Source organism: Otolemur garnettii, unplaced genomic scaffold (genome assembly GCF_000181295.1).
Source record: "Otolemur garnettii isolate 467f Iridium unplaced genomic scaffold, OtoGar3 scaffold00004, whole genome shotgun sequence".
In the NCBI taxonomy this organism is placed as follows: domain Eukaryota; kingdom Metazoa; phylum Chordata; class Mammalia; order Primates; family Galagidae; genus Otolemur; species Otolemur garnettii.
This window is the reverse complement of record NW_003852399.1, coordinates 10,091,065-10,105,519: the sequence shown is the minus strand read 5'-3', so window position 1 is coordinate 10,105,519 and position 14,455 is coordinate 10,091,065. Positions and strand designations below refer to the sequence as shown.

General features: G+C 38.2%; 1 protein-coding gene across 4 annotated transcripts in view; it reads right to left on the bottom strand.

Annotated features, from left to right (window-relative positions):
- Positions 1–14,455, bottom strand: part of ENPP2 (ectonucleotide pyrophosphatase/phosphodiesterase 2) — a 109,155-nt gene that overhangs the window by 44,081 nt on the left and 50,619 nt on the right. For all 4 annotated transcript variants that reach the window (XM_012810391.2, XM_012810396.2, XM_023517202.1 and 1 more), the window contains exons 6-9: positions 12,488–12,585; positions 12,203–12,282; positions 11,316–11,435; positions 3,981–4,036 (exon numbers count right to left, since the gene is read on the bottom strand). In XM_012810391.2, coding sequence (XP_012665845.2) covers positions 3,981–4,036; positions 11,316–11,435; positions 12,203–12,282; positions 12,488–12,585 — 354 coding nt within the window. The remainder of the gene's footprint in view (positions 1–3,980; positions 4,037–11,315; positions 11,436–12,202; positions 12,283–12,487; positions 12,586–14,455) is intronic.

Sequence of the window (14,455 nt, the reverse complement as noted above, 5' to 3'; positions counted from 1 at the left end):
TCTAAAGAAATCTTTTTATTTTTATTAATGATCATAATTAGTCATCCTTCTGCCTCTAAATAGCTACATGACTTTAGAAACATTATCTAACCTGAAACTTTCAATCGATCCTCTGCAAAACAATGGGTTAAGGAAGGTATTCTTGAAATTATCTGCTAGCTCAATAAAAATCTATCAAGAATAGGCACATATAATTATAAGACTGACAAACAGGGTATAATCTTCATCCCCAATGACTTTGTGTTTAAGTCTCATTCCTCTGTTGAAATATAATTACCCCACATCTGGCCCTACTTTTAAAAGCTTTAAGAGCTTCAGCTACCATGATAGCACAGTATCCTGGGCTCAGTTACACTAACATACTCACAAGCTGAGTGATCTCTTTGCTCAGGGGAAATTCACCTATTCCTTCGAAACAAGGAGCACAAAATGCCTTTTTCCTCCCCTCTCCAAGCCCAGGTATTAGAGGTAAGTTGCTGATAAATTTAACCATAGAAGAGGTTTAATCGTGGTTAGGAGAAAGGACTGTGAGACACTGGTGAGCCATTTAAACTTTTACTCTTGGTTGTCATGAGCAATAAGGGAGCTAAAAGAAAGACAGCTCCACTGGCTGGAGCTGGCAGTGGCTCTAATCAAGTGGCCTATCCCCCTCTCTACTCATCTCTCAGAGATTGGTTTTTCCCTTGTCATCCTCCCTGTCTAGGACCATCATACAAGACCCCGAAATCATATGTACTATAAAATAAGTCCTAATTTAAACATTTTCCAATGCTACCGAATAAGGGTGACCCTGTTTATTATATCCTATAATTGAATTAGAAATAGGCAGAGGAAAGCCAGGTTAATCACTTAAGGAATTTAATTCTTCAGCCTTAGAAATCCCTTGTACCTGAACAAAATAATTGCATAGTTCGCATTCTTTCCTAACTTACAAAAAAGCAAATGGCAGAGACTTTTCATTTATCTACTTCACTACCTGCCTAAAAGCTGCTTTATTTTATGTAATTGGTGTTAAGCTACCTAAATGGACCCTGGTGAACCTACTTTTAATACTAATGGAACAATACAAGGAAAGAGAATGTGTGGCAGCTCAGTCTTTAATGTCCTCACTGAATGGGGGACTTGAACAACAGCAGACAGGGAATTTAAAACTCCAGCTGGGAGGTCAGAATGTTTGGCCTTGTATCTTGACTCCAACAAACCCTGGTGATAAGACTTGGCAAGTTACCCCACCTCTGGAAAATGAGGATAATAACAGCACCTGTTTCATAAGGTTGTCTTGGGGATTAAAAGAGGGAGTGCGTGTCAAGTGTGTAGAATAGTGCTGGGCACATAGAAGGGGGTTAGAAACATGTTAGCTTTTATTTTTTATATGTCCAAGTCTTCGTGAATCTGCAGGTTCACAGAAATGATACATTCATTTATGAAACATTTCCTAAAGGTATATTATGTTCAGGGTATTCATGTAAACATAAATAAAGACACAAGATACCCCTACCAAAAGACTATTAGAGAGGAGTCACCATCTTCTTTTGGGAAAGATAAGCAAGTGATTATCATTTTCTGGACAGAAGCTGAATTTGTGTTGGTGTTAAGAACATAAGATGAGGACTCTAGAGGCCGGGGTGTCTATTCGAAGTGAGACCTTCTGCTAACATTTTACCACTCTAGGCCCCAGTGTCCTAATCCCTTAAATAACAAATTGGGTAAGGTGATCTCTAAGTTTCCTAGGAGTTCTGGATTATCTCTATGAAATAATCTCAGAGACCAAAAAGCTGTGGCCCATGGGTGTTTAAAATACAGTGTAAAGACCACACACATAAATTTGACCCCGGAAGAGTTCAGGTAGAAAGAAGAATGGGGCACATGTTGCTGTTTTCACCATCATTGATCCATGGAGAATTTGTCATGAAATCAAGTACATTAGATGTGGTCAGAAAAAAAAAAAAAAAAGGAAAAATAAAAGACTAGATAAAGTATTTACTGGCAAATGGGATTAGATTACGTTGGAATGTATGTGTGTGTACGTGTGTGTGTGTGTAGTTATTGTCTAACCAATGTTGAAAATAAAGTATCGTTTATTAGTAGTTCTCTATGTACCAAGTTCTCTAATAAGGACTTTAAGTATATGAACTCATTCCATCTCCATGAGACCTCATGATGAAGGTACTATCATTTTCATTTAAAAACGAGGACATCAATTTGTTGAGAAATTAAATCACTTGTCCAAGATCAACAATCTAATACGCAGCAGAGCTGGGATTAGGATCAATCTAAACACTCACACATATTGGGAATTTCTGCTTTTGAACATGAACTGGCATAAAAGAATGAAACAAGAGCTGAGGATGATTTGGGAATGAAATACTATCATTGAAAAAGCAAGAATCATTCTAGGTTACAGTCCAGAACCATGTTGAGAAAGATGGCTCTCAAAATTCTAACAATTTTGAGGGCCATAGTTAGAATCTGGTTTTAAATTTTAAAATTTTCAGAATGGACTATGAATAGATTTCCTTGACATGTATTCTCTTGGATAACTGAAAATATGATCTTACTTTTTTAAGTTATAAAAAGTCTCAGAAAAATAGAGAAAGAGAAAAGTGAAACCAAGTCACTTCCAGGATATACAGACAAATGAAGAACATTACAAAGAGAAAAGTAAAACTACAGACATCTTTGGAGCACAAAGGCCACCTTCTTATAAGAGGTTTTAAATGGGTGGAGAAAATTGCCATTCAAAGCCAGAACACTGGGCCTTTTCAAGGAAGCTTTGCAGCCGTTTCAGGGGGTAAAGGTGGGGTCTAAGTATTAATTATGTTGTTGGCCCCTCTCCACTCTTCCAGGCAAATATGTGTGGAGCACAAGAAGTCACTTCTAGAAGCATCTATGCAAGTCAAGGGTTAAAAAAACGCAATGTGTAAGATAAAATTGGTAAATCAACATGCCATTTATGTCAAGCAGTATCATTTCCCTCATGGCCATACTTACTTCTCAACTCAGAAATCTCTTTAAAAAAGAAAAAACCCCTTACAGGGACGCTCTGTCTTAGGTTCAAATCACCAAACCCAATTTCAATTTAGCCCTTCAAATCTGAAAAGGCCACGTTCATTCCTGATTTTGGAGAATATAGACAGTACCATTCTGGATTAATTTGAACCTGTGATTGCTCTCAGCACACTGCTATTATAGAATAGTCAGATGTTTGTTAAGCATAAGAGGCAAATATGGAAACAGCTTTAGGTGGTTTAAAAAAAAAAAAAAGATGGAAAGAACATCACGGTGGGAACAAAATCCCCATGAAAGTTGAAACAGATTCCTTTTCTTACTGAGGAACCTTAAAAGTAATCAACATGTTGACACTTTTATTAGGTAAGTTTCATCTGAAGGCTTATAAACATTAACTACTTATCCCCCCATCACCTCTGCAGGGGTGAGAAGTAGCCCCACTTTCTTATTAGGAAAATCCTGGAGCTCAGTGGGGAAATGAGGTATAAACAGAGGCTTTTCCTCGTTCTGTCTGGAACCTCCAGTCTCTAGACTATTCCATCAGCTCCCCAGATGCCTGAGAGCACACTAGATTTTTAAAACCTGGCAACCAAAATAAATATAGGATGTTGGAATATATTTATAGAAAATGATAATACAAATCACAGCAATGAAAAGTGTAAGAGAAATATACATTTCCCAAGTGTCAAGTATCTACATATGGGGATAGAAACGTCTACAGAATGTCTGGAAGAAGAAGAGAAAAACCTTCCTTCCTTCCTTCTATTCTATTGAGAGAGGATGGGAAAAAGGAGAGATGGAGGAGAAAGAGAAAGGGGGAGGAAGAATAGAGCAAGAACCTCACAGGGGAAAAAATACCTGGAGGGTTATTTTGAATTAGCAAATAGTCGTAAGTTCAATACTTTTACATTGAAACAGAAACGAAATCAAAATTGAATTTTATAAACATTAACAAAATGAAGGTTACTTACACAGACCAAAAGAATGTTCCAGCTTTCACCCCTTGCTTAGTGGCTGTAATCCATAGCTAATGAGGAAAATATAAGCGGCTTAGAATAGGTTCTGAGTTTTGGTCAAAGAAGAAAAAGTTTTTAAAATGCATTAAATCAGATATCTTATACTTCACTCACATCCCAACATCAATTTCACATTATTTGCAACCCTTTCTTTTCACATCTGGAAGTCAGAATCATTATTTCCATAAATGTTATTTAATACATTCTCTGCAAAAGCTCTCAAAGGCTCTGCTACAATTCTAATGGCATTTTGTAAAAACAAACAAAAAAAATCCTCTCATTTCATCTCAAAAGTCTCTCACTTCTTCTGTACCTGTCTTTTCTGATAATTGTTTTGGATATTTCACGTATGTGGCAGAATTCTGCTCATCAAAGGACCCAGGAGTGGACCATATGTTTCTTTTACTTTTGCAAGCCTTACAAAAGAGCGCCACAATTTGGCACCCAGATGTCAGAATCTTGGAACCTGGCTTGTCTTGTTTTATTTTAAACTAGATGAATGAAAAGATGGGAGGAAGGCTAATTTTTAATCTGGATCTTTCCAATATCTTGTAGCTAGACTTTTAGCAAACGTTATTTCAGGACGAAGGTCCTGGGATAAGTTAGGTAAATCAAGCATTTCATTAAGGCTTTTAAAATACTGCTTACGACACATGCTATTGGTAAGCAGAAGATGGCAGGAGCCCGGAATCTGGGCTCTGGAGTAAGACAGCCCGATGCTAGGCCTTGTTTCTGTCATTTACCAGCCATGTGGTCCCTCAGCAAGTTCCTTACCTTTCTGGGCTTCAGTTTCCTTTACAAAGTAGATAATATTACCTAGCATATAGGATTATTCCAAGCTTTAATGAGTTAACACATTTAAAATCTTTCAACCAGTTGTCTTCACATTTGGTAAACACTCAGTTTCAGTGGGGTTTTTTTTTTTTCAATGTCAGTCTTTACTATTATGCAATAATGGAAAGAAATGTAATTTAGTTATTCTAGGAACATTAAAAACAGCTTAAGACAGCAAGTGTCCCATCGAACAGAACTCTGTGAGAGGAAACAGCAGAATGGAAGCAAACTGGACGAACTGTGGATTATCTAAGACCAAAAGCACAAACCATCTAGGAATTGTAGCCTTTTCTTTGCTTTCATTGTGTCTAGAGTTTGAGCTTGTCCTTTGAGAGTGAAGACATCTATTTTTCTGAGGAAATTAGTATTGGGGAGGTGTAGGACATGCGTGGATTTCTAAGGGTCTCAGACACCTAACCTGAGAAAGCTCCAAAAGGATTCAGACCCCTTAGGACATGTAAAAAGTCCCCAAACCCCAAATCACAGCTACTATAGCTAAAGTGGGACAGGATAGGAGAGCATACGTGATCTCAGATCTGTGGAGCTCTGAGCTGCAATTGAAGTTCATGGGCATGACAGGCGGGGTCCTCATTCCACTCACATCACCTGGGGTCCCAGACCTGGATGGCAGGACTTCTGGTTTGCTGAGATACTTCAGAGAAACTAGGATCTCAGATTGCTCTGGGTCCCCTCAACTCCTTGAGCCAGAGCTCCCTCTGCCTTATGGGCCCCAACATCTGCAACCCAACCAGGTGCCAAGTGTGTCCTGTGCTTTCGTTCATTCCTGTTCAGCGCCACCACCAGCAAGAAGATGAGCTCCAAGTAAATGCTGGAGACTCTGTGGGTGACTCACAATCATGCCAGCTCCCCGAAATGCCCGTTTCTTACAATGACCTCTTTCCACACTTATTTTAATTTCACAGACATGAGCTTAGCACATTCACATCTAAACAACTTCCTAGAAAACCTAGCGCCTTAGCATTCCCAAGGCAACTGTACCAGGCAATAATTGGCATTTATAAAACATAAGATACATCTGGGATTTTCGAAAGGAAAAATTTTTAAAAATACAAATTTGTCAAACGATGACCTTGAATACATGTACATGTTGATGTTGCATTGTCCGGGCAACTAGAGGCCCTGTGAGTAACTCAGCCCAATAAGCCACAGGAAAAATGATAACAAGAAGTGGTCTTTGCAGTGTGTAAAAGGCAGGAGTTTGCAGAGTGAATATAACAAAGGGTGTTAAAATTATTCTGATAGGAAAATCAAGATCATTTGTTCTTTATACTTTTCTGCACTTATCAACATTTTTGCAGTGACAATTAACATATTTGTAATCATAAAAAAAATCTAACCAGTTCTAAAAAGTATTGTGAACTACGGAGACAATTTATAGGTAAAAATGTATATTTCTTCTAAAAAAGAAAACAGCTGAAAAATTTTTCCTGTTTCTTACCAAAAGTCATATTGACCATATTTTCTTTTCTTTTTTTCTGGCCAGGGCGGGGTTTGAACCCACCTCCTCTGGCATATGGGGCTGGCGCCCTACTCCTTGAACCACAGGTGCTGCCCTTGATCATATTTTCTAAAAGGACATTGGGAGCCACAGTCAGGAAAGGACAAAAAGTGAACACGTGGAGAATATTTGAAAGAAAAGGCACATTCTAAAAACAGAATCCTCACACTGAATAAGAAGCTATGTGAAGATTCAGCAAACAGTGCAAGATTGAAACATAAAAAAAGTTCTTCAGTCATCTCCTGAGCTACCATAACAGGCCCTTCACAGACCGTATGTGTATATGCTCCTTCAGGGCTCAGAAGTTAAATCTAGTAGTTATCAACAGCAGCAACCACCAAAAAAGGGTACTAAAACATTGGCCCAGAAGAAGAAAAATGAAAACAAGCCTCTAAATGGACCAGGCACAGTGTCTCATGCCTGTAATCCCAGCAGTTTGGGAGACGGAGGCAAGAGAACCACTTAAGGTCAAGAGTTTGAGACCACCTAAGGTAACATACTGAGTACCCCTCTACAAAAAATAAAAGGAAAGAAAATAAACCTCCAGGGCTATAAAAAAAAATAGAGAGACACTTACTGGTTACTTATTAACTCAAAGAAATGAAGTTATGATTGCTCTGAATTTGAATGCAATAATTTTCTCAGAGGTTGGTTTAAAAAAAAGCTAAGACTCTGGGTTTGGGTTTCCTGCCTTATATTCTAATATGTTCTTCATTGCTTTGCTTTATCTAGAGTCCCAACTTTCAACATTTGGTTCCTAGATGCTACTGTGAAAAAGGGTCAAATGGAAATATTATTATATCTCCTTGATATGTTATTAGAAATCAAACCAAAAAAATCCCCCCCACTAGAACCAGGAGGAGCTAAATATGAAATTCAACACTTTCTCAAATTAAGTGTGTAGCTGTATGGGAGAAGGAAAGGTGTGAAAGAGAAAATAAGCCAAAAACATTTTTTAAAAACATAAACCACTATTGTAGTTTTCTAGGAGTTCATTAAAGAGAAATCATTCCTTTACGTTCAAAAGCATAGAGGCTGAAAAGAATTCTGGGAGACCAGACAGATGAGCATGGGGTTCCCGCGTTAGCGAAGGTAGACCAATCCAAGTAGTGTTGGGAGAGGCAGCAGAATACACTGACTGGAGACCAGGGTGGCTGCTTTCCACAGGGCTAGGGCCAGAAGGAGGGGAGTGAGGAAGCTGTCAACATGTGGCCATGGAGTCATCAAGACCAAGAAAATGGGGTTCAGTCCTTCAGGACCAGCTACCCTAGGAGAAGCACAGGCACACAGGCCTCACCGGGAGCACAGAACATTTCATCCAGAACACAGCAGTGGAGCACCCCAACGTGCCAGGCTCTGGTTAGGTCTTCAGAATGGAGAGATAAATACACAGACACACAATCTAAAGCAGACACACAAATAACCAGTTTCAATAGGAGGTGGTCCAATTTCTGATAGAAAAAAAAAAACATGAAAGCCCAAAGGAAGGTGATTTAGCTTGGGGGTTGGAGGGAGGTCTGGAAGAGCTTAGGAAAGGCCTCCTGGGCACAGACACTTCATCTGAGATTTGGAAGATAAATAAAAAGCTAGTAGGCAAAGGAGCTAGGTGTGTAGAGCCCATCCTAAGTAAATGCATGAAGATACAGTACAAAGAGAGAAAACTGCCGCTCTACAGTCCTGTAGGGGAAAGAAACCACAGAATAAAGAATAGGTAAAGGAAGGAAAGCCTCCCTCCAGCAGGATAAGGAAACAGACAAAAAGATAGCTGAGCCACGACTCGTCCTTTCCATCAAGCCAATCCCTTTGGCCTAGAAAGTCACCCCTCTCCGAACGTCGTTCTCTGCCCTGCTGTCTCTTTCTCGATCGTACCATCTTTCTATTTTTACGCTGTAGTCATTCTCTAGGATGGTCTCTACCAACTCACCGCACCACCAATACCTGGCAGAAAGCAATTCTAGGCGAGCAACTTGAAAGAGTCAAGAAAACATCTGCTCCTCTTAGAAACGTGTCACTCCAGAAACTGACTTCGGAGGATGTGGCTCCTGATGGGACATTGGACTTGTTTCTCAAATCTTCACATCTAGTCAGCCCCTAAGAGTCCCATTCATTCTCCATGTTGCTGAGAGCCCAGATTTAAAATGAACAGCAAACAACCACAGGGTAGGAAGTATCTTCCTTGTAGACACTGCTGGAATGTCCAGAGAGAATTTTCAAAGCAGCAAACACACTTAAGGAACTCCATTAAAAGATGTAGGAGAAATGTTGGCTCCCACAGCAAATGACAGCCTCTACTCCTGGGTTCTGAAGATTCCAGGATTTTATCAAAGTGGGTAGATTAGGACTTACAAAAATTAATTACATGAATTGTTTTTGGAAGCCTAACAGGGAGATTCAAATTTTCAGATGCACATTGTACAGATGCCTCATTTACAGGGCATAAGTGACTAAGCGGATAACATGTAACTCTTTTTGGCTCCTACCTTATTTAGCTAAATGACTTCTGTAGTTTAATCCTTCAGTAAAAACAAGTTGAGTTTTATTTAATTACCAAAGATATTTACAAACATTTTCCCTTAAAAACTTATAAAAATTAATACAATTTTTATAAATTTTTTTTTCACCAGTGACTATAAAAATATACAAGCCCTTGAGGGGAGTGTATAAATCCTTGAGGCATAGTTATTAATTTTTTTCTTATAATACTTTTAGTTTCTTATATTGTCATATTTTGCCTAAAGTTTTTTTATTAACTTTTGATTAACAATGGACACATAATAATTGTACATATTTATGAGATACAGTTTCAGTGAATGTACATATTCTATAATAATTGCATCCCTGTAAGTACCAGTACCACATCACTTTACGCATCTATCACTTCTCCGTGGTGACAAGGAAGTCTTCTCTTCTAGCTATCTTGAAACATATATTATTTGTGACATTCACCCTACTGTGTAGGAGAATAACAGAAGTATAGTTTCTATCTGCTCTCCCTCTATGCCAACTTTCAATAAAATGTGTCTCTAAATTGTAGCTACCATGCTCCTTGAAATACTTACAGTGGACATCCTGTCTAACATAAGAGAAACAGTTTCACCAAAAATCTTGGTCACTATGAAGAGGGTACTGAACTTGGTCAGATCCATCAACTCTGAGAGTTTGTGAGGAAACAAGCAAACAGATTTGAAAGAGAGGCTTCACTTCATGAAGCAGGTGACCAGCACTCCCTCCGTCCTGGTTCTGCAGAAGGCAATGAATACACAGACTTGTCTTCTTCTGAGTCATTCTCGCCCAGAGGAAACCCAATGTCAACACTTGGTATAAAGTGATCAAATTGGATAAAATTACTGTTTATCTCTATATCCTTTGTGGCTCCTCAGGCAAGTTTGCGTCCATGATAAAATTAATAGAAAAAACCAACTAGAGACAGCTTTGTAGAACTGTCATTTCAATCATTTTATTTACTCATAAAATATTCCTCTATCATAAACCTTGTTTGTGAAATCCAGCCTGTCAACAAATTTCACTATGAGCACAACCTAGGTCATCACAGACTCCTGGGAGGCTGAATAAAGACAGCAGAATCAGAACATCTATTAATATTATGAAGAAATTGTCTGTACTCATACAAGAAGTCTTCAATGTTTATTTTTTTTAATAAATAGCTCATATTTGTACTGGTATACTGACTTATCTATTATGCAATACAAATATTTGATCACAAATGACCTTTTCTCAAAGAGCAATATCTTAAGAAAGAAATTCTTATTCCTAGTTCTCTATTTGCCCACAGATGGCAGCAAGCATTTCCAGGTATGAGATCACTGAGGCATGTGGGATACATGGGTATGCACAGACACTATCCACCCCTCATGCCACAGGAGGCTGCACAAAGGTCTCCCAGCCCTCCTCCCCAGCCAACACTCCTGGGAGCCACTACCTCCAATCACAGCTGGCATGAGATGGAACACTTGCCAGCCTTATCCTACACGTATCTGATTGCTGAGTGCACAGAGGTGTGTCTCTGTGGTGATTCTGATCCTTCTGGCCCCAGAAGCTTGTACACTTCAGCTCAGCTCTGCACATTCAACAACCATGATTTTAGGCTACTTTACTCACGTCTGACCAAAGCAAGTTGCCTCACCACACAAAGTCACAGGGAAAACATTAGGTAGAAAACCACCTACAACCCTTTTTCTTTCCTGCCTAGCCATTTCATCTGAAGTAAACAGGGTGATTTCTTTCACAGTATTAATTTGCTATTTCAGTATCAGGGAAGGATTCTATTTACTATATTTTCATGAACTTTTTTTAAAAAATGGATTAAATAAAAAGAATTCGTGAATATACTGTGGGTTTCAGTGAGTTACTTTTTTCCAAGAAATTTCTCTGTTGCTATTTTTTATGGTGCCAGGGCCAAAATAGTGGGGAAGCCAGAATCATTCACTTCTCTTTTTCATTGTACCTCCAAAGCTGATAAATCGATAATATTTGACTACCTTTTCTTTGAAATTGCTCTGAAATTCATCCCTTGTCACCACCTTCACCATTAACATTATCAAACGTAGTGAAGACATTTATCATCTCACACTTTTATAATCACAACCTCACATATACACACACACCATATATATGATATACACACAGACACATATACACGCACACGTGTATATATATTTACACATACATATATAAATATGTGGTATATATACATATGTACAGATATATACACACATAGATACATATATTATGCATATATGCATATACTTTTATTTTGTATCTGTGTTTCTACGTGTAAAATGTCAAAAGGCAGAAACATTACCGAGTATGGGGACTTTATGTGTATTTTTCCACAGGCAGCAAATCTGGGGATGAAATACTTCCATGCACAGACATGTGCCTCACACATATACACACAAAATAAATGTAACACTTACCGGCTGACCTCCCCACCATCGATGATTAAATTTCTCTCGCCCTCGCAGATGGAAGGTGGCATCAAACACAGGATCATACATGGAATTGCCGACAATTCCATGCGATTCTGGATACAATCCCTTTGTGTAAAAGCAAATTTGTTGTTAAGATAATGATACAAGAATTCACACACATTATTTCTCTTATAAATTTTCAAAGAGGGTTTTATAGAAATATTTAATTTCAAAAATTAGATAAGATGCACATAACCTTCACTGTGTGTCTGGCTGAGCAAAGTGAATAATACACATGGGACTAATTATAAGCCATTGGAGAAACTGAACATGATCATAAGAAATTAATATTGGGGGTGTTTAGCTATTTTATTTTAATAAAGTGACAATTTTTATGACAATAAATTAGTTTGAAATTTGTGTACATACTTCCAAAGTTTCTATTGCTAAGTACATTGTCCTAAGTTCTGGTCCTTTCCCAAAACAATAATAAAAATAGTAACAATAATAAATGAAGGATGTTTTAAAGAAGAAAGCAAGGGAGAATTTGGAGTACCTGAAAATTAAAACAGAAAAGCTCAGACGTCAATATTGTTATTTGCAAATTCAGAAAATAAACAACGGACCCTTTGATATTTGAGAGAAGTTTGATGGATGTGTTCAGACAGAACCGCACCTGAAAAAATGTTTCAGTTTTAAACTTGCAATGAAGTTCCGTCAGCCACTTGTGAAGTTGTAAAAAACATTTGCTGTGAACAAGTGACACAGATAAGGCGGAAAACAGAAAAACGTTCTTTGAACACTAAAGAACATGTTTTGAAACTCTCCCCTTTAAGTCATCTCAGGATGAAATCAGCCCTTTGAATATACCCCCATCTGAAAAAAATACTTACAGTTGCCAACGTGTATAAGTTAGGAAAGGTTTTTGTCGGGTACACTGGCCTCATGTAGGGAGAATGTGTGCCACAAGACCCTGGAAAGAGAATTTCAGATATTGGAACAACAGAATCAGTAGGAATCATTTCATGTGTAAAAATCCGTTTGATAAATCAGAAGCATGTTACCTTCATTTTTGTATTTCAAATAATAAAATACACGGATCCCAAAGCCCATAGCAGACTGGTTACTGCAGAGATTCCAGATTACAGATGAGAACACAGAGTACAGAAATTACTCACTCAGCTTTTCAATGTTAGGCATGACCTTGCTGCCTTTCTTCATGTATGATGCGCGGAAGCCGTCCACAGAGAAGATGATTAATGGAGGGCGAACAAACCTTAAACAGTAACACATTAAGCTTTAGAGAAGTTATTGCCACAGAGTTTCCATTACGTCCTAGTCATTATCGGTAATTGGGACCAATAATTTCCAGGACAGAAACTTCAAAGGAGGTTATCTGGATAAGCCTGGGCTTCCGACTACCAACTTTTGAAGGGCCTGCCATCCAGAGTTAAATGACCAAGTCTCCAAGACGGCCAGGGTTGAACTTGATTCCAGATTGCCTTTAAGGTACTTTCTCCACCACTGCTTCCTCTTACACTGCAAATAAGGTTATACACAGTGTAAAAAAAAAAAAAAGGTTATATTTGCCCAGAATGTGTATTCTCCCATTTGCTACCTGGAAAACTCCTACTCAATCTTTAAAACCCAGCTCAAAGTTTCCTCTTCTATAGTGAGTTAGTTGCTCACACTTCTGAATTTCTTTAAGATATTAACTCATACCTCTTTCATCATTCATACGTAGTATATACATCATTTTACATCATAACAATCTACTAACACATTTTTCTTCTTCACCAGTTTCAAAGCAGTTTGTGTCTTATTAATCTTTCTATCTTATGGACCCACAATAGGGCTTCAATAAATATTTCTAAATATATTAATGAACAAATATGAAATTAAAAGCAGTAGCCTGGGCAGCGTCTGTGGCTCAAAAGAGTAGGACGCCATATGCCAGAGGTGGCGGGTTCAAACCCAGCCCCAGCCAAAAACTTCAAAAAAAAAAAGCAATAGCCCTCCTATCACTAGATCTAAACTCTATAAAAAATTCTCTTATGTTTAATTATAAAATGATTTCAAAATAATTTAAATTTTTAAAGACCTCTAAAAAGTATATCAATAAAGGACTCTATATTACCTATCTACCCAGGACAGGATCTGATGAAATTATCTTTTATTATTGTCTGAAGACATAATTGTTCAGTCAGATTTGAAAATACTAAACATTTACAAAATTATTTCTAAAAAGTTTGAAGGTAATTGAGTGAGTATGGGCTTGAGATTATTTGAAGCCATATAATAAAAAGACATATTTCAAATGAGCCACGTAATGTACTTAGAATAATACAATATAAAGGTCCACTATTGTCACTACTGTTATCATTTAATAGGGTTTCTGCCATGCAGACTACTTTTTTTTTTGAGATAGAGCCTCAAGCTGTCCCCCTGGGTAGAGTGCTGTTGCATCACAGCTCACAGCAACCTCCAACTCCTGGGCTCAAGCGAGTCTCCTGCCTCCGCCTACCAAGTAGCTTGTACCACTGGCACCCACCACAATGCCTGGCTATTTTTTTTTTTGGTTGCAGCCATCATTGTTGTTTTGGTGGGCCCGGGTTGGATTTGAACCTGCCACCTTAGGTGTATGTGGCTGGCGCCTTAGCCACTTGAGCCACAGGCACCGAGCCGACGACATTTTTTATTCAAAAAAATTCAACATATTTTAAACAGTCAGAAATTATTGCCATCTCATTCTATAACCCCGAAGAAGGTCAAATGGGTCTCTAAGTTTAGACAGGAGGAAAAAAGTAGAGACAACATCTAAATACATAGATGTTTGTGTACCAGTCTGTGCTGCCTAAAACAAAAACATGTTGAAAAAACACAAATACATTAATGGAAACATGTTTGTTGAAAAAATGTATTTTCTGCCAAGCATTTTAAGGATTTATGAATTTTCAGCAGTTTTCCTGAAAGGCATAATAAGTGCCTTATGCTGGTCACACTAGAGCTGCAGGGTGTCACTCGTACCCCAGCCAAGCAGTGTCCCAGTGGTTCCTCGAGTTTCTGCAGCATCTGGTAGGAGTTACCATCTTGGATGGTAATTTTGGGCAGTTCTATTGTTCCTCTATCACTCCCCCACCCCTCGC